The sequence below is a fragment of the Podarcis erhardii genome, assembly GCF_964252035.2.
Source record: "Podarcis erhardii genome assembly, chromosome: 14".
Classification (NCBI taxonomy): Eukaryota; Metazoa; Chordata; class Lepidosauria; order Squamata; family Lacertidae; genus Podarcis; species Podarcis erhardii.
The window spans coordinates 28,492,923-28,517,582 of record NC_138503.1 but is presented as its reverse complement, the minus strand read 5'-3'; the positions used below and the strand labels follow the sequence as shown (position 1 = coordinate 28,517,582).

At 43.7% G+C, this 24,660-nt stretch overlaps 3 protein-coding genes across 4 annotated transcripts in view; 2 read left to right on the top strand and 1 right to left on the bottom strand.

Annotated features, from left to right (window-relative positions):
* Positions 1-9,458, top strand: part of CTDSPL2 (CTD small phosphatase like 2) — a 41,483-nt gene extending 32,025 nt beyond the window's left edge. For both annotated transcript variants that reach the window (XM_081839103.1, XM_081839102.1), the window contains 5 exons: positions 1,640-1,702; positions 1,790-1,869; positions 4,203-4,329; positions 5,085-5,180; positions 6,661-9,458. In XM_081839103.1, the coding sequence (XP_081695229.1) occupies positions 1,640-1,702; positions 1,790-1,869; positions 4,203-4,329; positions 5,085-5,180; positions 6,661-6,726 (432 nt within the window). In that variant the 3' untranslated portion in view covers positions 6,727-9,458. The remainder of the gene's footprint in view (positions 1-1,639; positions 1,703-1,789; positions 1,870-4,202; positions 4,330-5,084; positions 5,181-6,660) is intronic.
* A 4,597-nt stretch (positions 9,459-14,055) lies between these two features.
* EIF3J (eukaryotic translation initiation factor 3 subunit J) lies at positions 14,056-22,469 on the top strand. Its single transcript, XM_081839305.1, has 8 exons — positions 14,056-14,188; positions 14,307-14,416; positions 17,412-17,466; positions 17,666-17,757; positions 19,126-19,240; positions 19,440-19,598; positions 20,488-20,561; positions 21,481-22,469. Exons 1-8 carry the CDS (start codon positions 14,164-14,166, stop codon positions 21,610-21,612), a joined length of 762 nt encoding a protein of 253 aa, XP_081695431.1. The 5' UTR covers positions 14,056-14,163; the 3' UTR covers positions 21,613-22,469.
* Positions 22,470-23,500: 1,031 nt separating this feature from the next.
* The window catches only part of SPG11 (SPG11 vesicle trafficking associated, spatacsin), a gene marked incomplete at its 5' end in the record, with an annotated part of 34,803 nt that continues 33,643 nt past the window's right edge, over positions 23,501-24,660 (bottom strand). The window contains one exon of the mRNA XM_081838616.1: positions 23,501-24,152. Within this exon, the coding sequence (XP_081694742.1) occupies positions 23,972-24,152 (181 nt within the window). The 3' untranslated portion in view covers positions 23,501-23,971. The remainder of the gene's footprint in view (positions 24,153-24,660) is intronic.

Below are 24,660 nucleotides of genomic sequence, written 5' to 3'. Positions count from 1 at the left end.
AACTTGGGAACACCAGAACATAGGAAGCTGACTTGGACTTAGACAGTTCGTCTGCTGAACTCAGTATTTTCTCTCCCAGCTGTACCTGGAGATGTTGGGGATTGAACCTGGGACCTTCTGCATACAAAACAGGTGGCCCTTCCCACCATAACTTGCCCCAGGCACCAAAGCAGATGAACAGCAAAGGATCTGCTGCTGTATCTCTTCCATTTATTGAGCCCAATTTGCTGCAATGGTTGCTTTTTAGCTTCATCTAAGGACCACAGGGTGATTTACAATATAAAAGCACAAAAATACGTAACATAGTAACAAACTAAAGCAATACCTCCCACCCCATATAATTTTAAAGGCCATAGATTGTTTAATTAGCCAAAGGCCTGGGAGAAGGAGAATGTGTTTGCCTGGCGCCTAAGATACATAATGAAGGCACCCTTGGGCCCCGGGGTGCACTTCATTCAGCTCTCCTTTTCTACAGGCCCAGCCAGCACCAGCCTTGCCCACAGGCATGCAGCCGCTAACCACCCACATGTGTCCTTTGTGAGCTAAATGGTGGCACATCCCTGCTTTAAATGGGGATCTTTGCTGAGGAACATTCTTGTGGAAGCTACAGAGTACAGCTAAGGCTGTACACACTTATGTCAGGAGGGATAGTTTGGCCACAGTAGTACTGCCCTTGCTCACCTTCTAGACTGAACTACACACTCTGTTTGGGGCTGCTCTAGAGGTTGGTTCAGAAATTATAGCTAGTGCAGAATGCTGCACCCCAATTGTTGATGGAACACTGCATATTACACGGATGAAGAAAGCTCTGCACTGGCTGCCAGTACATTATTGAACTAAGCTCAATGTATTATAAAGGTGTATAAACCTAAATGACCTGGGACCAGGTTACCTGAAGGGACTGCCTTATTCCTTATGTACTGTGCTTATCTGGAGAAGCTTTCCTGATTGTCCCAGTTATCCCATACTTTTTTAGTTTCTCCACATACCAAGGCTTTCAGTATAGAGGAACTTGCTGAAATAGCATACCAAGGCTTTCAGTAATTTGGAACACTGTTCCAGGCACCTACAATCCTGGTATTTTGTTGCCTGCGGAAAACTTGTTTGTAGAAAATTAATTTGATACAGTTTTGGTGAGACAGAGTGTTCTGTATTTTATAATTCTATAATTTTAAGATTTTAAAACTTTTATGATGATTTTACTGTACACTGTTTTGATACTTTTTATGTGTTGGTGGTTTATAAATATTCTTATAAATAAAAACAAGATACTGCCTGGTACAATTGCCATTGTATCAAGTGCAATAGATGATGCTACAAGTTTTTGAGTGAGTTGTAGTAATAGTAATTTTTATTGATTTATCATAAAACATATGGACAAGCTAACATACGAACCAAACAATAACTGGGTTGTTTTTTGTTTTGTTTTGTTTTCCAATTATACAAGCAAACAGTAATAAGAATTTTACACCCTCTCTAGCATTACTATTTCTTCTTCAATTACTGAATATAATAAGTATTTTACTGTAAATTTTCACTGCTGTCCACCAACTATAGTTTCAGAAACCCCTGCCATTTGAAGCAAAATGTCCCTATTGTATTCTGTGTATTTTAAAATTGCTTTTTCTTTTTGTTCTAGGTTTATGTGAGATTAAGACCATTCTTCAGAGAATTTTTGGAGCGTATGTCCCAAATCTACGAGGTAAAGGGACTTAATTTGGACCTTGTATGATTATCTTAGCCTTCAGCAGTAGAACAGATAATAACAATGTCCTCCCTTCATTTTCAGATCATTCTTTTTACTGCTTCAAAGAAAGTATATGCAGACAAATTGCTGAACATACTAGACCCCAAAAAGCAACTGGTCAGGTAAGCTTGATGACGAAGTGGTGGCTGTTATTTCTTTTTTAATCAGAATTGCAGCATACACTATTATGATGTAGAACCTGAGTGCATTTTAGTTATCCTATCTGAATACACATGGAAACACAGATAAAACGCTGAAAACAGGCTATTTTGAAACCTTGGAAACGTTGAACAGTACAACAACAAATGGGTGCCTGCAACAAAATGCTGCAGTGTCTCCTCAGGCTCTACTGAGTGCTCATGTTCAGGGTTCCCACCTGCCAGCCATACCTTCCCCAAGTTCTGAGGGGCTCAAGCAGGCCAGTTCGTTCCATTTCTGCCCACCCCAGACTTCCATCTCCTAGTTTTCTTTACCAAATTACGTCAGCGTTCCATAGCAGCTTGCAGTGGCCACTGGTGGCATGCTCAGTTCTCATTGGACTCTTATGTTCCGGGGTGGGGGTGTGTGGCATTTGCCCTCCTAGGTGGGTCATAAGGAAAGGGTTAAATGAGTGTGAAGTGATTGGCCAGTGTGAACCCAAGGGGAGGAGTTAGAGTTAGAGTTGGAGTTGTTTGGAAGTCAGTGGGGAGTTGGAGAAGGAAGAGGGAGGATAAGTTTGTGGGTTGGTCTAGTTTTAATGTGAGAGAGCGAGAGGAACTGTTAGGTGGAGTCAGATAGTTGGGATAATCAGTTTGAAGTTGTTAGGAACATGCTTATAAGTTGTTGTTCATGCTTATAAAATAAATTGATTATTTGTTAATGTTAACAACTGTCTGGACTCCATGTGTACCCGAGAGAAACGGGTTGGTGGCAGCGAGGAGGCAATCACAGTGGTGGCACAGGGATCAATAGACTGTCAAACATCCGGGGACCCTGTGTGATCGCCACAGGATGTTTTTTTAAGTGTTGTATTTCTGCATACTTTAGGGATCACTAAGCATTTTAAAATATTCCTCTTGATTCTCAGTGACCCCATTTTGGCTTCAATTCCCTGTCATCACTCAATCCCCTTGAGTTTGCTATTGGAGGATTTGATTATCCATTTTATTCATATATGTGGTAGCAACTCAGATGGTCTAGTGCAGGGGTGGGAAATCTGTGGGGGCCCTCTGGATGTGGTTGGTTACAGCTCCTACCATCCCTGACCATCATCATCCCTATCCCTGACCATTGATTAGCTGCTGGGGGTGCCGGGAGTTGGAGTCCAGCATCACCTGAAGGGTCCACATGGGAGAAAAATGGGACTACCTGCCAATGAGGTAGCACTTCCTACATATATGAGGGAGTGTACTGGTAAATGAAAAATAGGATACTCAGTTGGCCTGGAATGGGGGGTGGGGTGGACTGACTTGCTTGAGTCCCTAGCAGCACCTAGTATCCTGGAAAAATATGTGACTGACTGGAAGTCTGAAGAGAAGCACTCGTGTTAATGATGCAACATTTTGTTGCAGGTCCCACTTGTTCCTTCTAATAGTGAACTCATGTGGCTGAGTGCAGACAGAATTGGGCTACTGAGGAACAGGAGGGAGGTATCGGCACGCTTGGGTGAACCCCGAGGTATGCAGAAGTACAAAACATTTTTAAAAGCAAAAAAGAAAAACTCCCAAATGTTTGCTGGGCATGCTCAGTAGTGTCCAGGAGCCACAGAATGTTGAAATATTGGGAAGGAAAAACAGAAACTTGGGGGGAGGGGTCTGTTGGCCTGATAGCGTGTACTATTCTGAAGGAAGACACAGCTGGATGTTTGGAACCCTGAAGATGCGCCGTCCTATTTAATTATTCATAATATTTATATCCCACACAATAACAAAAGTTCTTTTGGCAGATTATAGTAAAAATTAAATCAATACAAATAAATTAGGCTCAAACATGAAAACTATAACAACATAAGAAGAACAACTGAATTCTCCTGGTGGACTTGTGCGTGAAAGATGGCAGTTGAGGCTTGGCTGTCTTTGGGTTCTCTCCAAATGTTATGGGATCATTGTAAAAACACTTCATCATTGCCTGATTTTCTTCCATAGTTAACAGCACAGGTGCTCCACCTCCTGGTCAAATTAATCATTAAGAACACAAGGCCTTGTTTGGTTTTGCGTGATAGATATGGTAAATATATTGTACTGCAGAGAATTAAAAACCTATTTTTCAGCCAAGAAAAAGCAACCTTTAGCTGTGTTTTTAACATCTATTTTTCAAATAGATATAACACCACACACACCAAAAAACTACCATTTAATAAAAAGACAATTCTTAACATTAAATCCCATGAAAGAGAGGAAATCTTGTAAAAAACAGCATTTGCTTCATATACATTTTTCTCCATGTAATCTGAATGTGTTCTTTTAACCAAATACAGGCATCGACTTTTCCGTGAGCATTGTGTTTGTGTACAAGGAAACTACATAAAGGATTTAAATATCCTTGGTAGAGATCTCTCAAAAACTATTATTATTGACAATTCACCACAAGCCTTTGCCTATCAGGTGAGTGTTTTTTCTCCGCAGCTGGCTTTGCAGACAAAACAAATGCTAACGTAACTTCATCTGTAGCCTCAGCAAGTAAAAAAGCATGATTTTTGTTTATGCATGTGGGGGCAAGTACCTAATTCACCACAAAACATATACGGTACGTTACAATTTGAAGGGCAGTTTGCGACCACAATATTTCATGATAAATACTGAAAAAGTGTGCTTATGTAAAATTATGTGGTTGAATCAGAGTTAGGACACTGCTGTTGACCTTATCCTGTATTAGTTTTGGTCATGTTAAGAGATTTGCCCTCACACGCCTTCCTGGATTAGGGGCCAGGATGTTTCAGCATTAAGCATGAAATCTCTGGAATGGAGAGGAAACTGTTGATATGATCTGTTGACAGAAATAGAAGTTGCATTGTATTGATTGTGGCTACAATCTGTAGTAAGGAAGATGCACTTAATGCACTGAAGTTTCCAACTGCTTTCCCCAGCCTTCTTTCCCACCCTTACAGCTTTTCATATTTGGGGACTGTTGGGCTCATAGGGGAATTGCCAAAAATGAAACTCACAGTAAGATGGCATTGCTACTTGCCTGAACTCGCTTCAGAAATTCTTGTCAATTGACCATATGTCTGGTGTTGGCCTGTTTAATTGCATGTATTTAATTATAATATGCCTTGTGAGCTGAATGAAGGGTGGGTTTAGAAATTTAAATAAAAATATATAAATAATTAAAATTGCCTCTGATATTTTGCTTTTTCTAGCTTTCAAATGGAATTCCTATAGAGAGCTGGTTCATGGATAAAAATGACAATGAGCTCCTAAAATTGATTCCTTTTCTGGAGAAACTTGTAGAAATGGTATGTATTTCAGTGATTAATCTTTTGATAGAATTTTTCCTCTTAAAACCTGATAGCATTACAAGTGTAGTGGCCCTGTGTTGCTTTCTGGGCATAATTCAGGATGCTGATGTTGATGTAAAAAGCCTTCCCTAAAAAAACATTGTTTGGGATTCCAGATCATCATGCAGGGTTTGCAAATATTTCTGCACAGTGATTTCAGCACCACTGATCAGCTGATCACGGGCACTTCAAAACACTTAGCAGGGCTGCCTGTAAGGAGCTTTTCCTCTGCTCTTTGCAAGCCCCTTCAACTCCCTGTGGAGTTCAGTTTGGGGAGCTCAGTAGTACAACAAGTCCCATGGTGCTTGAAGTTAGCATATGTCAGCTGATAGTCATTGACTTCTGCTTTCTTGTGGGGTTGGCTGCACTATGGAATTCCCCATGGGGAACTTAGTAGCGCACCCAATTTCATTTGGCTTGCTCTAAGTGCCCATTCAGAGGGACGTGGGTGGTGCTGTGGGTTAAACCACAGAGCCTAGGACTTGCCGATCAGAAGGTCGGCGGTTCAAATCCCCGCGATGGGGTGAGCTCCTGTTGCTTGGTCCCTGCTCCTGCCAACCTAGCAGTTCGAAAGCACGTCAAAGTGCAGGTAGATAAATAGGTGCCGCTCCGGCGGGACAGTAAATGGCGTTTCCGTGCGCTGCTCTGGTTCGCCAGAAGCAGCTTAGTCATGCTGGCCACATGACCTGGAAGCTGTACGCCAGCTCCCTCAGCCAGTAAAGTGAGATGAGCGCCACAACCCCAGAGTCGGCCACAACTGGACCTAATGGTCAGGGGTCCCTTTACCTTTAGCTTTTTAAGTGCCCATTCACCAATTGGTGGTGGCAGCAATCAGGCGCGCACTTCTAAGGTTTGGCACTTCGTGCACCTGCCCCACACCTGATGCTGCATGTCTCATTAGGTGTGGGGCAGGTTGATGTGGTTTGGGAAAAAGAAGCTAGATCAGAGGCGGGGAACCTCTAGCCTGCCTGGCTTAATGTGGCCCAGCACAGGTTCCAATTTGGCACATGGGTTGGCGGTTCCCCGCTCCTGCTATAGCTTCTGCATTAGTAAATGTAAAGTCTGCCAAAGCTCAAGGATGAACGCTTTCAGGAGGCCAAGCAATGTGGAATTTTGCAGAGGATGGCTAGATTAGTGGAGCTGCCTTGAGTCTCTGGAATTGGGTTGGAGAGGAACAACAGCAAAATCATTCGCTGGATTTTACATGCATGCAAGAAGTCGGTGTACTTGGAAATTCTGCATAGAAGTAGGTTTAGGCATAACATTTGAGTAAAAGGGAATTGTGGAAAACTGCAGGTGAGCAGTTGAAAATTAGAATCTCTGTTGTCATATTTTCTTCTGCTGTGGTGGAGAACTACTGTGCATTTACAAGTGGAGCGCTGTTTCTTGCATGTGAGACATGGAAGTTACTGGTTTTTCCTTCCTTGCTTCTTTTTAGAATGAAGATGTTCGACCTCACATCAGAGACAGATTTCGCTTGCACGACTTACTACCCCCTGACTAAACACCAATGCTTTGCCAGGTAGCTGAAGGAGAAGAAAATGCAGGACCTTTTTTTTTTCTTTTCTTTTTGGACTAAAACAAAAACATTGCCATTACTGTTGAAATTTTTGCATTTTTGTACCCTGTCTCGCTTTCTTATCTCTGGTGCCCAACAATAATCAAGGGTTACAGAAGAACTTTATATAATAATATTCGCCAAATGGAATCCATACAGTAGGTAGGCTAGAACAGAAGCGTCTTTAGAACTAGTGCAACTCCAATAATTTTTTTTATGTACAGGACATCTGCCGTTTTTAAAGAATTCTGTTTCTGCCACCAGCAGTTTGACCTATAAACACACACACAGGATTTTATGAAATAACAGAGATTGAAAATGGACTCTTTTTCTTTTCTCTCTGTTTGGTGCTCTCTAAGTGGGTTTATAGCCACTTTGTGTTACTTTTAAGATTCTCATTTCAACAGGAATGGCCAGTAAATGTTTTTTTTTTCCTGTTAAGGTTTATAACCTTCTTACATTTTTGACTTGTATTAGAGTTTAGAATTTCATTATGCATTCCTTTTAGTTGAGGCGGCTTCATAGTTTTTCTGGGAATAGCCAAGTTTTATTAGTTTTTTATTATACAATTGAATGGCCATTTTCCTGCTTTGACTGCCTGAATACTGTATATTTGTTTAAAAATATCTAGTTTTATTCCATGTAAGTTTCATTTAGAAATCTGCGTTTAAATATATATTTTTTGTTTCTGTAATATTCTACTGTAGTGGAAATCTTTTCAAAAAAAATCAAGAGACTGGCTAGATAAGAAAAAATATAAGAATTACTAATATTCAGAATATTTAAACCATTGTGATGGCATGTACTCTGGACAGAGATGATCTATTGTGGTGGTGCACATGGCTGATGGACAAGGATCAATACCTCAGAGTCTACTGTGCATAATACAAGTCCTTGGGGAGAGCTTGCTTGGTCTAATGCAATTCAGTTACTTCTGCCTTCAGTGTCCTCCAAGAATGAAGTATTGTGGAGAGCAGTTCAGTATTTGAAACGGTCTTGCGTGGGTTGGTCTCTCTGCTATGCAGCTTGTTACAATCAACGCTAAACTTCTTGCCTAGCAGGGACAGGGCCACCCCAGTAACTGTGCATAACCCTGTGGTTCAGTACACTCCTTTGCCACCAGTGCAGCTGATATGCTATCAGAGTGGTTTTCTATGCTATATGGAAATGGTTTTCAAGCCTTGGTTCTCTAATGCAGCTTGTACAAAGAGGCTGATATTTTTTTAATGGAGTGTAATCTCCTTTTTAGGAGGCTTTTTATGGAAGGGAAAAATTTGTAAAAGTTAGTAAGCTTTGCCTCTAAACTGCATTGACATGCCATAGGCTCGGGCTGTTTTTGTGTAAAGGGTGTTGCAGAATGGCACTTTTTCTAAAGAGAAGTTTGATATTTTGTATGCTTGTTAAAGAAAGTACAGTATTGGAAATTAAAGGTGGACAACTGATAATTGAGAAGTATGTCAATTAATTTTTTATGTATATTACCTGTTTACTTGTACAATTTTATTGTACAAATTACACGCAGCTTCATTTTCAAATGAGTCCTTAAAATAAGGAAAATCTTTTTAGGAAAACATTTAATTTTTGTATTTTTTGATTTTAAAAGGCATGAGTTATATCAACTTTTTCCAATGTATTAATGAAGATTTTAACTTTTCATCAGGTTGAGTGTTTTCTTACTATATTATCTGTTGTATATGTAGCTAGCACATTGTGTCACTGAACTGTTAAAAAAAAAGTAAGCATGTAGAGCAAGCCTGCTTTGTGGAAAATCATTATTCATTTGAAACAAAATTTTGGTGGATTTTCTGCAGAAAGAAAAAGAAAGAAAGAAAGGCATTTGCTATCTAGAATGCTAAAGGTATTTTGCTTGCAGGAAAATGATACAAATTCATTTTAATGAGAATCTCTGAAATGTATTTATCTTTAGGGCATCTGAACATCTTTATGCTGTTTGTCTTAACGTCTTTATTGAAATAAAATGTACATAATGTTACTAATTTTATATATATATATATATAAATGTGTATATACATATATATGTATGTATAATAAATTATATATATATATATTTGTATATGTATATTAATATATATATATATATATAATTATGTGTATGTGTTTGCAGAGAAGTGACCCCTGTAACCACTCCCTTCCTGTTTTGCTAAAAATAGGGATATAGATACATTTGATTTTGAAAATGTTAAGTTTTAAATTTCCCACATATTTTTTTTTTTAAGGAAAAGATACATCTAGTGATAACCAAGAAACACTCCCTTATTGCTCCTACCAATGCTAGCAACCCACAGCAGTTTTTCCCAGTGGTCTCTAGGAAGAGGCATCCCAAGCACACTCTTTCTGTTCACACTTGGATACAGAAGTTGACCAAGGAGGCTTTGCAGGGACACCTGCCCAGGCTGAGTTTCTTCAGCTTGATAGAAGCACCAGCTAAAAGTGGGGTGACAGCAGCACGATAATGGCAGCTGCGATGGGAGCAAAATGTACTTGCCTCGGTGAAAGGTAGGCACAGAGAGATTCTTTATTTTCTGCAGTTCACAAATAAGTGAGTAGAACCTCCTCCCCACCAAATAAATAGTTGGACATTTTTTGGTGACTTGAAGGAAAAACTGTACAGCATTTTCTTTAGAGTACCTTTCTGAAGCATTTGTGCATTTCCATTTTTTCCCCCATTACAAACCCCACTGCTTTTCGTGAAGCTGACACAGTGCATATTACCAAGCTACCTGTTCTGTGATGTCTGATCACTGAAAAGAGAAAAGAAGAAAGAATGTGAGCTTTTACAACAACGATTATTAGAAATTGTAGGGAAATCTACAGTCCTACCTAGGACAGCTAAATCAACCATTGCAGGCTGCTCTGTAAATACATATTAAAGTATCATTTTGTAAGTTGGTGCAAGTCTGATTTTTAATTCCCATTGTCCCTTTTCAGTGGAAATGTAAAAATGCTACTATGGTTATTGTAAATGTCATACGGTGTTGCGATTTCATTCTTTTGGCATGGTTGGGTTGTTTTTTCTTGAATTTGGAATAACTAAACAAGGTAGTATGGGAAGGTCTTCCTTTTGTTATAGAGAACAAATCATCTAGGCCAAATGCATTTTGAGAACTATCATTGAAAAAAGGCAAAGGACACAAACTTGTATTCCATCACTTACTCCAGCTGAATTCCTACTTGCATAAAGAAAATTCCAAAGTTGTTCAGATTTTCCTCATCTGTCACCCCCACCCTTTTTAGCAAAAGCACCCATCTTTGATGTGATTTTTAAAAGCCCTATCACCAAACCAGATGATTCTTTTCCAAATGGACAGGCAGACACAGCTTAAAGCTGCTGCCTCCTTTTATGTTCCATGTGCTCAGCAATCCCTGTTTCCATTCTCTTGGAGGTAAAGCTACAGCTGTAGTTATGGTTTGCCAAGTCAGACATTGTGCCATGGCCTAGTTAGCACAAGCCATGGTGTCTGAGTCCGATTGCTGCAAAGTGTGCTTGGTCAATTCAGCCCAAACCATAATTAAGCTTCCTCAACTACAGTTTGGTGTGGCTATTGAGCCGTATCAAGTTCTAATCTGCTAATAATTATTTTAAGAGCACTTTCACTTTGCAGGGTTTAGTCTGGGTTTGGCTATCACAACAAGCTGCTGCTACTTTGTATTCATGAAGATTTGAGCACTTTCAGATCAGTGTCTTAATTCTTCATTCACTGGCTGTCATGTTTTGCATCCTTTTGTAAACAGGTTTCTGATGCTCAATGTGAGTCATTTGTTCATTTTTTTTGTGCCTTTAAAAAACCAGGTAATTATGAATATAGTTTATGATCGACCAATCACATACTGTATTAAAATATACAGACTATTAAAATAAAAATAAGAAAGCAGCCATAGATTGTCTAAAGCAGATCACAATATTTAGGCATTTTGCAAATGGCTTAGTAATTTAAAAAAGAACCCTTCAATGAAATGATCCGTAGAGACTCTGAATGTTACCTTGAGAAGGACTGTGTAATGGGACACACCAGTTTTTCTAGCTCCCTGATGAAAACTGTTTAACAAGAATATATGACACTACCCCCACTGTTTAATTATTACAAGGGCATAATATGTTATTTCTACTATACATTTCCTTTAAGTTTCTTTTTCAAGGATTTTGCATGCATAATATGGCTGACACTGGCTTGTGGGTTAGAGGTGAACAGCAAGAAAGAACTTAAAACCTAAAGCAAAACCTACTACTAACCCCTAAGCAGCAAATGACATTCCTTCCTGAACGGCTTAGGATATTGAATTCCCTCACTCAAGTAAACATCAGAAATGGGGCAGCAAGTCATCTGGCAACACCTAACCACAACTCCAGCTTTTTAAAAAAGAATGAAATCCTAACAAAACTTTTCTAAAGTTAATGGGTGTGCAGCGCTTTGTAAACAGTAAAAATTAGATCTATTATCTTACGTACAGCTCCATAGGTTTGTGGATCTCTGCTATTATTATTTACTTATATGGGTTGCCCTAACCACTCTGGGCAGCTCCCAACAAAATATAGTAAAAACACAGTACAGCATCGCAAACTAAAAACTTCCCAAGTGCTTGGTTTGAGCATGCTCAAGACATCAGGTTTCCTAACAAATGCAGCTTTAAGTTAAATTAAATCTTTATCTTCTTCTCCTAGAAGTAATTCACACACAAAGGAGATTTACTCTTTTTAAATACAAAAGGGGTGGTGACGGCAAACTTGGGTTTGTTTTTTGTTAGAACCTAACACAACCTCTGGGACGCGGGTGGTGCTGTGGGTTAAACCACAGAGCCTAGGACTTGCTGATCAGAAGGTCAGTGGTTCAAATCCCCGCAATGGGGCGAGCTCCTGTTGTAAGGTGCCAGCTCCTACTCACCTAGCAGTTCGAAAGCACATCAAAGTGCAAGTAGATAAATAGGTACCGCTCCGGCGGGAAGGTATACGGCATTTCCGTGTGCTGCTCTGGTTCGCCAGAAGCGGCTTAGTCATGCCAGCCACATGACCCGGAAGCTGTATGCCAGCTCCCTCGGCCAGTAAAGCGAGATGAGCGCCACAACTCCAGAGTCGGCCACGACTGGACCTAATGGTCAGGGGTCCCTTTACCTTTAACACAACCTCTGCTAGAGTGGTGCCTTCAAATGATTTGGACCATTAACTCACATCAGCCCCCTGGTCAGCAAAAAATGCCCTGAGCCAAGCTGAATCAAAGAATCTCAAAACCCATCCAATGGCAAAAAGCAGAGAAAGCCCAGGCAAAACCGATGAGAGTTGTAGTCCAAAACACCTTGAGGGCACCAGGTTGGTGAAAGCTGCTGCTGATCATTTGGCAGGCTACCTGCTATTGACTTCCCTAAAGTGCTTCTCGCTGTTTATAGGCATGCTTTTCAGAGGCACTTGAGAAACAAGGTTGGACTAGATTACTCTCCGGCTCCCTTCCAGCTCTACCAATCTTGATTTCCAGCGACCTGGAGGCTGCTAACTGCCTATCTGTCCCTTTTGCTTGCAACATCCAGGGCAGGCCTAATGTATTCTGCAGTCTCCTGTCCGGCTCCTACAAAATTGATCACACAATCTGAAACATGCATGTGCTTAGAGTGCTTTAAAAACCTCTGCAGATTCTCAGAGCTGCCAGATGTAACTCAGTCTTGACTGCTGATTAGAGCTGAGCAAGGTGGTGGCAGGGCGCCCTCTAGAGTTAAAGGTGGGAATTTTGCCTGTTGCAAAGTCCTGAGGCTCAGAGACCTCCCACTTCAGTCACAGCAGTTCAAAGCAAAAAATAAAGGAGGCAGGCATACTTGCCCAGGCATGGTTGCCACTGCCTGCCAGCTATTCTAAGTCCCAAGTTCAAACACCACACTGGTGCTCTTGCTGCCATTCTGCCAAAAGATGAGAGGCTGGGATTGAATTAAATAATAGGTAGGGTGGTGACTATCTGTCTTGACAGTGTCATGTGTGAAAAGGCTCTCAGGATAGCAGTGAATAACAGCGAACAAGAGGCAGTCATGGTGTAGGGCTACAAAAAAGCCTAATGTAACAGAAACATTGTTTTCAAGTAGAAAAAAGCAACAGTCAACTTTACTCTGCATTCGAAGCCTTGAAAGTGGAGACAGCAGCTGGGAAAGGTCAGTAGACTTGCAGTAATGCAAAGGTGAAGGACACTAAGATAGGCCGCAGGGTCACCAGCTCAAATCCCTGCAGGCAGAAGTGTTTCTATTTTCTGTAAGTGCACTGTGTTTTATATTTTATGGGCTGTCTCATGGAATATTGAGCAAACTTGTTTTCTGCTGCTCTAGAGTGGGGGACCCAAACCAATGAATTCAAATGACAAGAAAGGAGATTGTGACTAAACATTAGGAGGAGCTTTCTGAGCGTAAGAACTGTTGGAACAGTGGAACGGACTTCCTCAGAAAGTGGTGGCCTCACCTTGATGGGGGGTTTTAAGTAGCGGTTGTCAGGAATTCTTTAGCTGTGATTCTTGTATTGCGCGGGGTTGGACTAGATGACTCTTGGGGTCCCTTCCAACTCCCCAGTGGCGTAGCGTGGGGGTGCAGGGGGGGGGGCCGGCCGCACTGGGCGCAACATCTGGGGGTTAGGGATAGGGTTAGGGGGCGCAAATCCAGGGTTAGGGGGCGCAAATTACTTGCCTTGCCCCGGGTGCTGACAACCCACGCTACGCCACTGCAACTCCCTGCAGTTCTATGATATCCCCATGGTGGCGCAGCCTGGGGGGCTGCTGGAAGTTGGAAGGCAGGAAGTTGGGAGAGGCCGCATGGAATAAACTCCACGGGCTCCTCCCTCCAGGGTCAGCCATCCGCAGACATTGCACTTGGAGCGCAGGGCCTCCCTACCAGCAACTTTTGCCGCCGCCGCCGCCTCTCTTAAGCCGTTCTGCCTCCCCCAAGCTGGCCATGCCAAGAATGCCAGGGCCTGAGGCTGCTCCGCTTCCCCGATCTCCGCCCCGCAACCCCTTTCGCTTTTGCGCCGTGATTCTGTCAGAGCGTCAACCATGACGTCTGGGGCTGTTTTTCTCACCCGTAGAATAAATGAATGTCAAGGCGGCGGCCGGGAGTCTGCAGAGTCCCTGCTTCTTCCTCCTCTGCTTTTTCGTGTAACAGGCGGCAACTCCTATCCGGCCTAAACAGAGCCGGAAGTTGGGTCCCCGCGGTCAAGTCACCATTTTAGTAAATCTATGCCCAACGTCGCCGTCTTGGTCTGCCAGGGGGCGGAGCGGGTCGGCGGGAAGTTCCGCCCATTGCTCCACTCCGCCTCCTCCATCCCGGCATCCTCCGCGCGGCTGACGCCTACTTCTCCTCCTCCCTCCTGCTGGCCTGACTGGCCTGAGCGAGCAAGCGGGCAAGATGGCGGCCGAGGCGGATTCCTGGGGTAAGTCCGGCCCGGCCTAGTCCGGCCCAGCGGCGCGTCTCGCTCCCTCCCTCCCTCCCCCTTCCCCTCGGCCCAGCGCCGTCCGCTGACGCCGCTTTCCCTCCTTCTCCCGCCACAGACGTGGACTCCTTCGAGGCGCCGGACCCCGTGGCCAGGCGGCTCCTACCCACGCCGGCCGGGGTGGTGGTGGATCGATGGGCCGGCGAGGACGAGGACGACGACGTCAAGGTGGGCAGCGAAGGGGCCCCACTCAGGCCTGTCAAGAGGCTTCTCCCCTCCCGGCCCCTTGTAGGCCCGGTCGCTATGGAGACGCCCCTGCCTCCCCCCGCGACAGGGGTGGGGGCTTTGAAGCGGATGGGGGGGTGTCTTCTCCTCCGAGCGGGAACAGGGCGGGGGGGAGCGTGTTGGATCTGCCTCCCCGTCCTTCCTCCGCGGCCCTCCATATGTCGAGCTGGGTCTCCCTCCGGCTCGGGAAAGGGGCTGATGACTCAGCAGGAAAGGATCCTGTATGTAATGGGGGGGGGGCTGCTCAGGCCACCGCCTGCTGGGCCGCTTCCGCTTCTGCCATGTGGCGGCCCAACAGGTGCCGGGGCTGCTGTGCTGCTCGGCCAGCGCGGCCCCTCGGCGCCCCCTTCCGCCTCCGTCCCAGGGAGCCCCGGACGTGGAAGCCGTTTTCCTAGTCGATCTGGAAGTTGGTCCCGCCGCGGGAGAAGCCGCGTGGGACTTGGTTGTGTCGGGCTCTGCTTTGGGACTTGCTTATCTAGGGCAGGATTTGGCCCTGGGGCATGTGGCACCGCCAGGGCCAAATGCTTTACGTTGCCTGTATGTATGTGGGGAGGGAGGAGAGAACGGGCCCAGGGAGATCTCAGCAAGGCCTATATGGGTAGGGGTCACCTTTGTAGGGCACCCCGCTTTTTTTCTATGGACTTGAGATCTCGTGTTGTCAAGTCCGAGCTTCTCTTGCTTGCAGCTGGCTGGGTCCGTTTCTTGGCTTAGGCTGTGGGGCCTCCCTTGCTCACAGCCCACAGAGAGAAAGGCAGGTGGGATTACCCGTCTGTAGCTGCCCGCTGACCAGTCAGTATCTAATTACTACATGTTTTGGAAAGAGTGTGAGATCATGAAGGGGAAGGGCATAGAGGTGGGGGCAGCTACCATCTCCTACACCAGGTAACATTACACTGGTGCCCAGGCAGGTGAAATAGGTAGTTTGAATCAAGCTTGTTCGGACTTCGGGTTAACCTAAGAACATGAAATAGGTTTAGTATCTTTCAGGCAAGGTTCTTGAGTTTTGCAGATTTCCCCTTAAAAGCAGACAAGGCAAATCATGAAATAAAACTTTGTCAGGCAACTGTACCTTTCTGTGATGTAGCAGGGGGCTTAACAACAGAAAGCTGGAGAATGGTGCAGTGTTTGAGAGGGAGATATTTCCTATTGATCAAGCCATTCTTACTGGATTTGTCTCCAACAAAAATCATGGATGTACTAAAATTCTTAATGATGGAAGAGTTTTTAAATATATTTTTGGATTCTCTTAAAACAACCTAGAACAGTAACATTGTCTATGTCTGTCATCTTGGGGCACAAACTTTGGTGCTCTGATGGAAGTTAAATGTAAGTTATTAACTCTGTTGATGGTTCATGTTTGAGTCTCTTCTGGTCTCTGTTAGCTTTCTCTGATGCAGCTACCTTGCCAGATTCTTTCAGAATGAGCATATAGTTTATATATAGTTTATTTCTATAGTGATCATATTCTTAGAGCTGGGATAACTGTCATGAATTTGTTTTGTTTTTCTGGGGCTCCAGCCATGGTTGTATCAGGGGAGCAAATGGACTTGGGGCAGGGCCATATGTTCAGTCTTGCCCTTATCAGTCATGGGCATGGAGGTGTGTCAAGCCAGGCAGAGGGTGTGGCTGCTTGTAGGGTTGCTGCTGAGAAGCTAGACTCTGGAAGTGGGATGTCAGAGGGCCTGTCCCTAGAATATGGCTAGGCACACTAGTTTACTTGTGGGAGATGAGTGACTGCCTGATGTGTGTCATAATCCCTGCGGGTAAAAATAGCCACATTCAGTTTCCTTGGCTTATACTTCAAATATCTATTGACACTTGTATATTTTGTCAGAAACGCTATTTGCAAAAGATAAATTGGTATCTATCCACACACAGAGAGTGAGTTTTTCAAGGATGCAGAGATGAGTTACTTGTAAATCATGGCTGTCCATTATTGAAAAAGTTTCCCCATGAATGGAAATAGGAGGCTCCCTTGCTACTGTTTCAAAAACAGGTTTGTAAATAGCCACTTCTTTGGCTGCCTGCAGCAAGTAAGAACTTCCAGGCAGGGAAGGCAGTTCTTGTTTTATTGTTTGTCAGTTGCAGACTGAAAGAATAGTGTGCAAGGGAAGATGAGCCAGCTGTGCTATGAGGGACACTGCTGAGCCAATGCGCCATGTGTTGGAGCTGCAGCTCCAGGCAGAACTCTTGTATTCCGGCACTTGCTGGGTGAGCAAAGCACTCTGGACTGGGAAGTCCAGTTCCTCCCCTCTTGTTTTTCACTTAGGTTGGTAATTAAAGTGTGCTACTAGGAGTTAGCAATTAAGTCTGATGCTTTGTTGCAATTCTTCAAGGCCGGAAGGACCCGAGTCTGCGGCTGAGCTGGCTCCAGTAAGATGCAGAGATGCCATCTTGCAGCAGCTATATTAGCTCAAGGATGCTGTCTTAAGATGTCTTTGGTGGAAATAGCTAAGCAGCTGATGCCTGGCTTTAGCGCTCCAGTTGAGGGCTCCTCCCTGGAACAGTATCCAAACAGGGTGAAATTCTATAGCTTTTTACAGTGTGGGAATGTTTCTCATTTTCCAATGAAAACTTCCTATTGTCCTTGGAAAAATATTCTGTTGAGTGGGTCATAAAGGAAGCCAGCCTACTGGCTGAGCTTGGCCTTAGCTGAGAGTCCATCTCTCAGTTCCTGTAACTCTTAAGGGTGGGAGCAGTGAGACTCTTAAAGAGCAGAGTCATAATTCTGCCAGCTTCCCTTGCATAAGGCCTCAGTGATCTGAAGTGGTGGAAATATACCTGGCTGCTTCAGTGGTAAGCCTGGTCCCAAGTTCTCCACTCCGGTTCCAAAGACTGCATTGAATTATTTGAAAAAGGATCTAGTGTTGGGGTCAGGGGCTGCTGCATTGGGCATGATTGCTGACAACCAGTCCTACCTCTTCTTTCCCCCATCTAGGATAATTGGGATGATGAGGAAGAGGAAGAAGAAAAGGAGGCGGATGTAAAGACAGGTGAGAAATATGGCAGGGGGCGGGACTCTGCTCCTTTTGTGGGGCAGGAGGATGCTGGTTGTGGCTTGGGCAGCCTCATGCATGTTTCCTGCAGATGGGATTGGATACCTATGGATGATGTGTGGGTAGCACTTCTTGTTCTGAATCCTTAGCACTGAAAAATAAAATGGAAGGAAATAATGTTGTGCCCTGTTTGCAGAACCCAAAGTTTCAGAAAAGAAGAAAATAGCAGAAAAAATAAAAGAGAGGGAAAAACTGCAGAAGAAAAAGCAAGAGGAGATTAAAAAAAGGGTAAGGCATTTCTGAGATAGGAGAGGGTGGAGATCCTAATTCATGCACCAGATAAATTTCAGTGCCTTGATTCAGTTTTACCTGCCCTTTTGGTTTGTTAAGGAGTGAGCCCCAATAACTTTTGCCTATGAGGATGTCAAAGAGCTGGGAGTGGGGAATACTTATCTGAGTTACCAAAGGCCAGCTCTGTCCACACAGTAAGATCTTTGTCTGGATGTTCCGAGTTTGTCCCATGAGGTCACACTGAGCTGCTCCAGTTGTTGCTGCTTTGAGTGAGTTGCTACATGTGTTGCTGCCCCAAATCAGTTCCCTCTGCTTGTATGTAGATCACCTGGTGAGGTTAGCTTTGAGAGGCACCCTCTAACACCCCAGGTGAACATGACTTCTCTGAGGGGAAGGCCCTTGATTTTGCTGCTGGGGTTTGTAGTGTTGTATCTTACTTAAAGACCAACAGAAAGCACCAGAAAACTTGATTATAATTGCAAAGGAAAGTGTTTTTTAAGACAACAATCAAGCTAGCAGAAGAAATCAAAAACTGCAAAAAAATTCATAACAGCCAGCTGTCACACTGGGTAAATAGGGATGACCACCCTGAGCACTACAGGGGTCTTGTGGGTCTTTAAAGGGCCCATCTTGATGCTGAGGCTTCTTCCCAGGCTCCAGTAAGGATGGAAGGGGTGTTTGTATTTTAACCAAACTATATTGACTTTAGAGCAGGCATAGGCAAACTCTGCCCTCCAGATGTTTTTGGGACTACAACTCCCATCATCCCTAGCTAACAGGACCAGTGGTCAGGGATGATGGGAGTTGTAGTCCCAAAACATCTGGAGGGCAGAGTTTGCCTATGCCTGCTTTAGAGGTATTTTATCTTGTTTTTCATCATTGTTGTGCCTAGTGATGGACACAAATGACTGACTGAAAAGCTAACTTGTGCAAAAAAAGGGGGCGGTCAATTTGACCCTGTAGAAGCAGTGTTATTACAGTCTCCCATGACTATCCATTTCCAGTAGTAGCTGGGGGATTTAAAAAAACATTTTGTTTCATACTAGACTGCAATTTTTGCTATGTTGTTGCTTAGTTATATAAACATGCAATTATTTTTGACGTTTCACTTTTTTAAATATAGTGAAGAGTTAAACCTGTTTGTGGTACCCTGGCATGCTCAACTAAGTGGTCAAATTTTTTTTCTAGAGGGGGTGTTCATGTAAGGACATTAAAGTAAAGATCCAAAATATTCCCATTGTTTGCTCACTATGTGAATGCCAAGCTTTCTAAAACCCACATTGGCTTCCATATTTAGTTTATTAAGCAGCATTGATAAAAGAGCTGCTGCATGTAATTGATCTTGATTTTATTACTTCTTTCAAGTTAGAGGAATCGGAAGAATCTAAAGAACTTACGCCAGAAGAACAGTTAGCAGACAAACTACGGCTGCAGAAATTGCAAGAAGAGGCAGACCTTGAGTTAGCAAAAGAAACCTTTGGTAAGTGTTGAGAGACTGCTGCGGGGACATGTATGGAATACACAAGGATGTTCTGTTGTCACATTTGCCACCAGGGAGCCTGATACTTGAAATGGGGTGGGTGGGTTTGCCCCTCACTTCTGGGCACCACAGAAAGGTAATTGATTTTTGCCACCCTGTCTCCAACACCACTCTGATCAATTGGCTGTTCTTTCTACAGGTGTAAATAGCACGTGTGGAATAGATGCCATGAATCCATCTTCCAAAGATGACTTCACGGAGTTCGGCAAATTGTTAAAAGAGAAAATAACACAGTATGAGAAATCCCTATATTATGCTGGTTTTTTGGAAGCATTAGTTCGAGATGTATGTATTTCACGTAAGTATGTTTATCACAAATTTGCATTGCTCTTCTAAACATGTAGAAGAGATAAAATGGGGATCAATTGAGAGAGGCTGGGTGGTCAGGTGGGGTTAAACTGGTGTTCTTAGTCTGTATAGTATGTCCTGTGCTCCATCTGAAGACTGTTACAAACTATATAATAATATATGCACTTTGGACATTTTTGTGACTTATTTTGCACTTTGCTCCCCTTCTACTCCGTTTTGCTGTTTTACGTAACAGTCAGCATCCTTGTGGCATTTTAGTTAGTCCTATTCGGCATTGCCTGAGGGGTTTTGGGATTATAATCTCTATTTACTGGACCAACATGACCACCTAAAATATTTTCTGTGATTGGGTTGTGCCACTCTGATCAGCCTTGCCCTTTATATCTCTGTCACAGCAGCTGGGCGGCCTCCCCAAGGGGGAGACTTGAGGGGTTTTCCTTTCAGAGATCATGTGAGAGCTTGTGAGCAATTGCTTATTTCATCTGTCTCCTGTTTTCCACTTACAAGCAGTATAAGGAAGAGCCGCCTTGACCTGGGAATATTGACCCAGGGCTGTCTACCCTGCTTGGCAGAGGGGTCTTTTTCAGCTCTGCATTTGAGATGCTTGTAACCTGGAGATGGCAGCGGCTGAACCTGTGGCCACAAGCATCTGAACACCCACAATGCTTTGCTAGTAAGCTTCAGCCCTTCTTTCCCTTGGCTTCTTTCCATTCCGTCTGAAGCATTTTTTTCTGAAAGGGGCTTCCTGTGGAGATCTAAAATGCCACACTTGTTTTGTAAATAGGAATCCCGTTATTCAGTAACAGAAACAGACTGGGTCCAGTGGTTGGAAAGCCATATAAATGACCCTCCTTACTGTGCTTTTATTTCCAATTTAGTGGAAGTTGATGACTTGAAAAAGATCACAAATTCCTTGACAGTGCTATGCAGCGAGAAGCAGAAACAAGAGAAGGTACGTCTTGAGCATATTTCCTCTGAGAATGTTTGTGTTGAGTGCCCTCTAGGTCAGGGGTCGGCAAGGTTTATCTTGCCTGGGCTGGATTTCACACGTGTGCAGAAGCGATTTCTGGCACTGCAGAAACGAGTTCCTGCGCTGATCCAGTTTAGCACAGCGGGCAGGCAACGGGGTTCGGGGGCAGATCGTGGGCTGGTCAAACAACCTCTGCAGGCTGCTTCCTGCCCATGGGCCTTAGGTTGCTGACCCCTGCTCTAGGTGATGCTGAGCGTCTGTAGAATGCTTCTTTCTAGTGACTGTGGTAGCATTCAGTTCTTACACCTTTCTAACTTGCTAATCCAACTTTCCCCAATTGGGTGCCCTTCAAGTGTGGTCGGACGCCCAAGTCCCCCTCAGTCCCAATGGCTCAGGATTATGGGAGCTGTAGTTCCATACATCTGGACCATGCTAGATCAGGGGAGGGTTGTATGATTTAAATGGAAGCATTGATGCTAGAACTCTTTGCCATCTCCCTCTTACCACGTGCATCTTTGCAATACCTTTGCTGAAGCATCCCGAGATTGCCATGTTTAATGTGTTCAATTTCTCGATTCTCATTGCCTAGTTAAATCCATAAATTTTTCTGGTGAAACACAGTACTGTACACACATAGTCAGTAGATGGTACGGAATACTGTGATTGACTACCTCTTTCTCCATGAGAGAAAATTCAGGCAATGGCCATTCTTTTATTTGTAAACTGCTTTGCGGGTGGTGGGTTTGTTTTTAAGAATCTAGTGGCATATAAACGGCATGAAATAAATAAATCATAGTCTGTGTTTATAGAAAGTGCTGTTCTCTTTTCACTAACTGAGGGTAGGAATGCTGAAGCTGGGCTTTATTGTTCCCTTCCTAAACTGCTTCTGTCTTTCCCACAGCAAAACAAAGCCAAAAAGAAGAAAAAGGGGGTGGTGCCTGGAGGTGGTTTAAAAGCGACTATGAAAGATGACCTGGCAGACTATGGTGGTTATGACGGTGGCTATGTACAAGACTTTGAAGACTTCATGTGACATTTCTTCTCCCTCCTGTTGTCTTTCTGTTGCCCATAATCCCTTAAATGTGTAGCACAACTTCTTTCCTTTAAATTCTGCCAAATGCTACAATCAAAAAAAGGGCAGTATATTTGTGCTGTTGGGTTAGCCTGTCGCCACTCAGCTGCTGAAGCATTGGGATGCCCATCTCGATGCCAAGGGAGTAAAATTATGAGGCTCAATTGCTTAATCATAGGAAATAATGGAACTTTGTTCATGTTTGACTTCATAGCAGCAGAAGCAGCACTGAATTGGAAACTAATTAATTTCAACAAGGCCAAAATTGTATTCTTACCAGCACAGTTTAGTCATAACAGCCTTAACTGTACCTCTTCCACTGACTACCCAGACAACAAAAGCAGTTTGCAGCAAGGGGGCATGGTGTGTATTTAGTATTAAAAATGGCTTTTATCTATTAAACTAGAGCTTGAGGTGTTTCATTAGGTTGGCAAATGGCCTGAGGGAGAAGATTCTGCACTTCGACATTGGAGCTTTTGAAAGCAGCAAATAACCCTTTCTTTGGGTCAGAACAGAGGCTGGTTCTGTTGCATTGGGCGGGGGGAACTTGTGGCTTAAGTCTAAGCAGTTTAGTTTATACACATTTTTTTCCTGACTCTTTGGGAGAATTCTTTGTCACCAGCTTGTGGTGGCTTTAGTTGAGCTCTCACAAGACTTTGCTGTTTTTCTTTTCTTTTCTTTTTTCATTTACAGGAATCCTGCTTAGCAAACTGCAACAGTTACGACAGTTGGGTAAATTGTTATGTTAACAATTATGACATCTGCAATGTTTTATAAAAGCAACTAATTTAATAAAATCACTATTGTGAGGACTGAGAGCTTTGGTTTGGTTGTGCTTCCACCTCGGGCAAGAACTGTTGCTGGATTGGGGCAAGCCCACTGCAGGGTGTTTAATCACAGGACATAAAGTCTTGTGGCACCACAGAAGACTAACAGATGTCTTAGTTTTTGTGAACTGCAGTGACTCCATCCCTGCCCCCCAAAAAAGTCCAAAGGGGCTGAGAAGCAGGGAGGAGTGAAGTAGGACTGCTTGGGCAGAGCCAGAAGCCAACTAGTAGTGTTTATCCTACCCATATCCCTCTTCCTTTCCATTGCTATTTGTGGGATGGATCTATGGGGAGATGCTAGGCAGGCTTGCTGTAAGCAAGGTGAGGGTGAGGGACTAGACTGGTGGGCAGGCATGGTTTGGGGGCAATGGATCATGTCCAGAGTTTCTCCACCCCTGCTCTCTAGGGTCAAAAGGCTGTTATTTAATCAGATGCTTATGGGAAGATTTAATTTTAATTCGCCAAAAAGCAATAAAAACCATCAACCTGTAAGAGGTTGCCATGTTTTCTTTCTTCCTATCACTTTTGATTTTCCCCCACTAACAGCTACAAGCTTGCAAATGGATATGTATTTGAGGAGCAAGCAAGAATTGTAGTCAAGCAGAGATTTCTTTCCCCAGAAGAGCTTCTTTGGCTCACTATATTCCCCAACTACAGGGAGCCTTGTAATGTTCTGTAGTCTTCACACAAGTATACACCGCCATAGCTCAAGCTGTATTGGTGACTTTAGAAACATTGGAAGACCATTTCTATAAACACTCCTCATTTAGCTACCTTCCTACGGACAAAAACACACAGTGCCACTCTTGTTGACGCTCATTCTGAAAGATAGTAAAAGCTGGGCACTGGTGTTGGCTAAGGAACAGCTTTGCAGAAATGAGCAAGAACAGCTCATGCACTGGAGTCGTAAGGGTTAGAGGAGCTCAGCACTCTCAGATAGTGCCTCCAAGTTTCTATGACACTCCACCTACCTTGTACCCGAAATACTTTGAGAACATTAAATTATACATAACCAGGGAAAAGCAGGTATGGCAAAGTTTATACCATATGTTCAATATTAAATCTGCACAAAAAAATATTTTTAGACAGCAAATGGTTCTCCAGATATTCATATCATCCAGCAATATGCAAGGGAGAGAGGTTACCGAAGAGAAAGCCTGCCCTCATCATTTTGTAACCCAGAAACTCAGCTGCAGCTTCAAGAGCCAGCTTAGTTTTTAAGTAACCTCTATATTCAACACAAGGATTCCCAGAGAGAAAAGCTCTCTCCTAATAAAAAGTTCTAACTTCAACTGTCAAATTAACTCGAAACCAACCCTGTGGTTAATATTCCTCACCATTTCATACCATTGATTAATGCTGTCGTCCGCTTTGTTGCACGTTTCAGATACTGAAACAAATGTATCCGCTTCTGCACAAACCCCTGCCTATACTGACCGGAGTTTCCTACACCACCAGTGATGGCTGTGGCTCTTCTTTCTCCCAAGCATCGTCTAGTTGGCCAGCAGGTCCTTCAGACAACAACCTGTCTGAGCATCTTTTAGAAGCGTGTTCACTACGTCGCTGAACTGGTTGTCATAAGCCAGCTTGTAATACACATATATGTCATCGCAGTAGGTCAGCAGCCGCTTCAGGTTTTTCAGAGCAGGCTCATTGCCTGTGTGCTGCTTGAACCTGGAGCAGAAGATCACAGAGGCGTTAGACATAAGCCTCATCCCCCCCACTCTGCCCTCTGACAGGATCCCACTTCTACCTGCCACCTAAGTGCAGCAGGGGAGAAAGGTGTTGCCCTTGGGACAAAAAGGTACCCAGTGGAGGGAGAACTCTTTCAGTACATACAGTACAGTGGTGCCCCGCAAGACGAATGCCTCACAAGACGGAAAACCCGCTAAACGAACGGGTTTTCAGTTTTGGAGGTGCTTCGCAAAATGAATTTCCTATGGGCTTGCTTCGCAAGACGAAAATGTCTTGCGAGTTCCTGCGGGTTTTTCCCCCTCCCCCCCTTTTCTAAGCCGCTAAGCCGCTTAACAGCTGATCCGCTAAGCCGCTTAACAGCTGATCCGCTAAGCCGCTAATGGGCTTGCTTCGCAAGACGAAAAAAACCGCAAGACGAAGAGACTCGCGGAACGGATTCTTTTCGTCTTGCGAGGCACCACTGTATCACTGCAATTTACCAGGGTGG

Coding starts and splice junctions, on each gene's coding strand:
- EIF3J (XM_081839305.1), top strand. CDS start 14,164: ATGGCGGCCGAGGCGGATTCCTGGG. Junction 14,189..14,306: donor GGCCGAGGCGGATTCCTGGG/GTAAGTCCGGCC, acceptor CTCCCGCCACAG/ACGTGGACTCCTTCGAGGCG. Junction 20,562..21,480: donor AGAAGCAGAAACAAGAGAAG/GTACGTCTTGAG, acceptor TCTTTCCCACAG/CAAAACAAAGCCAAAAAGAA.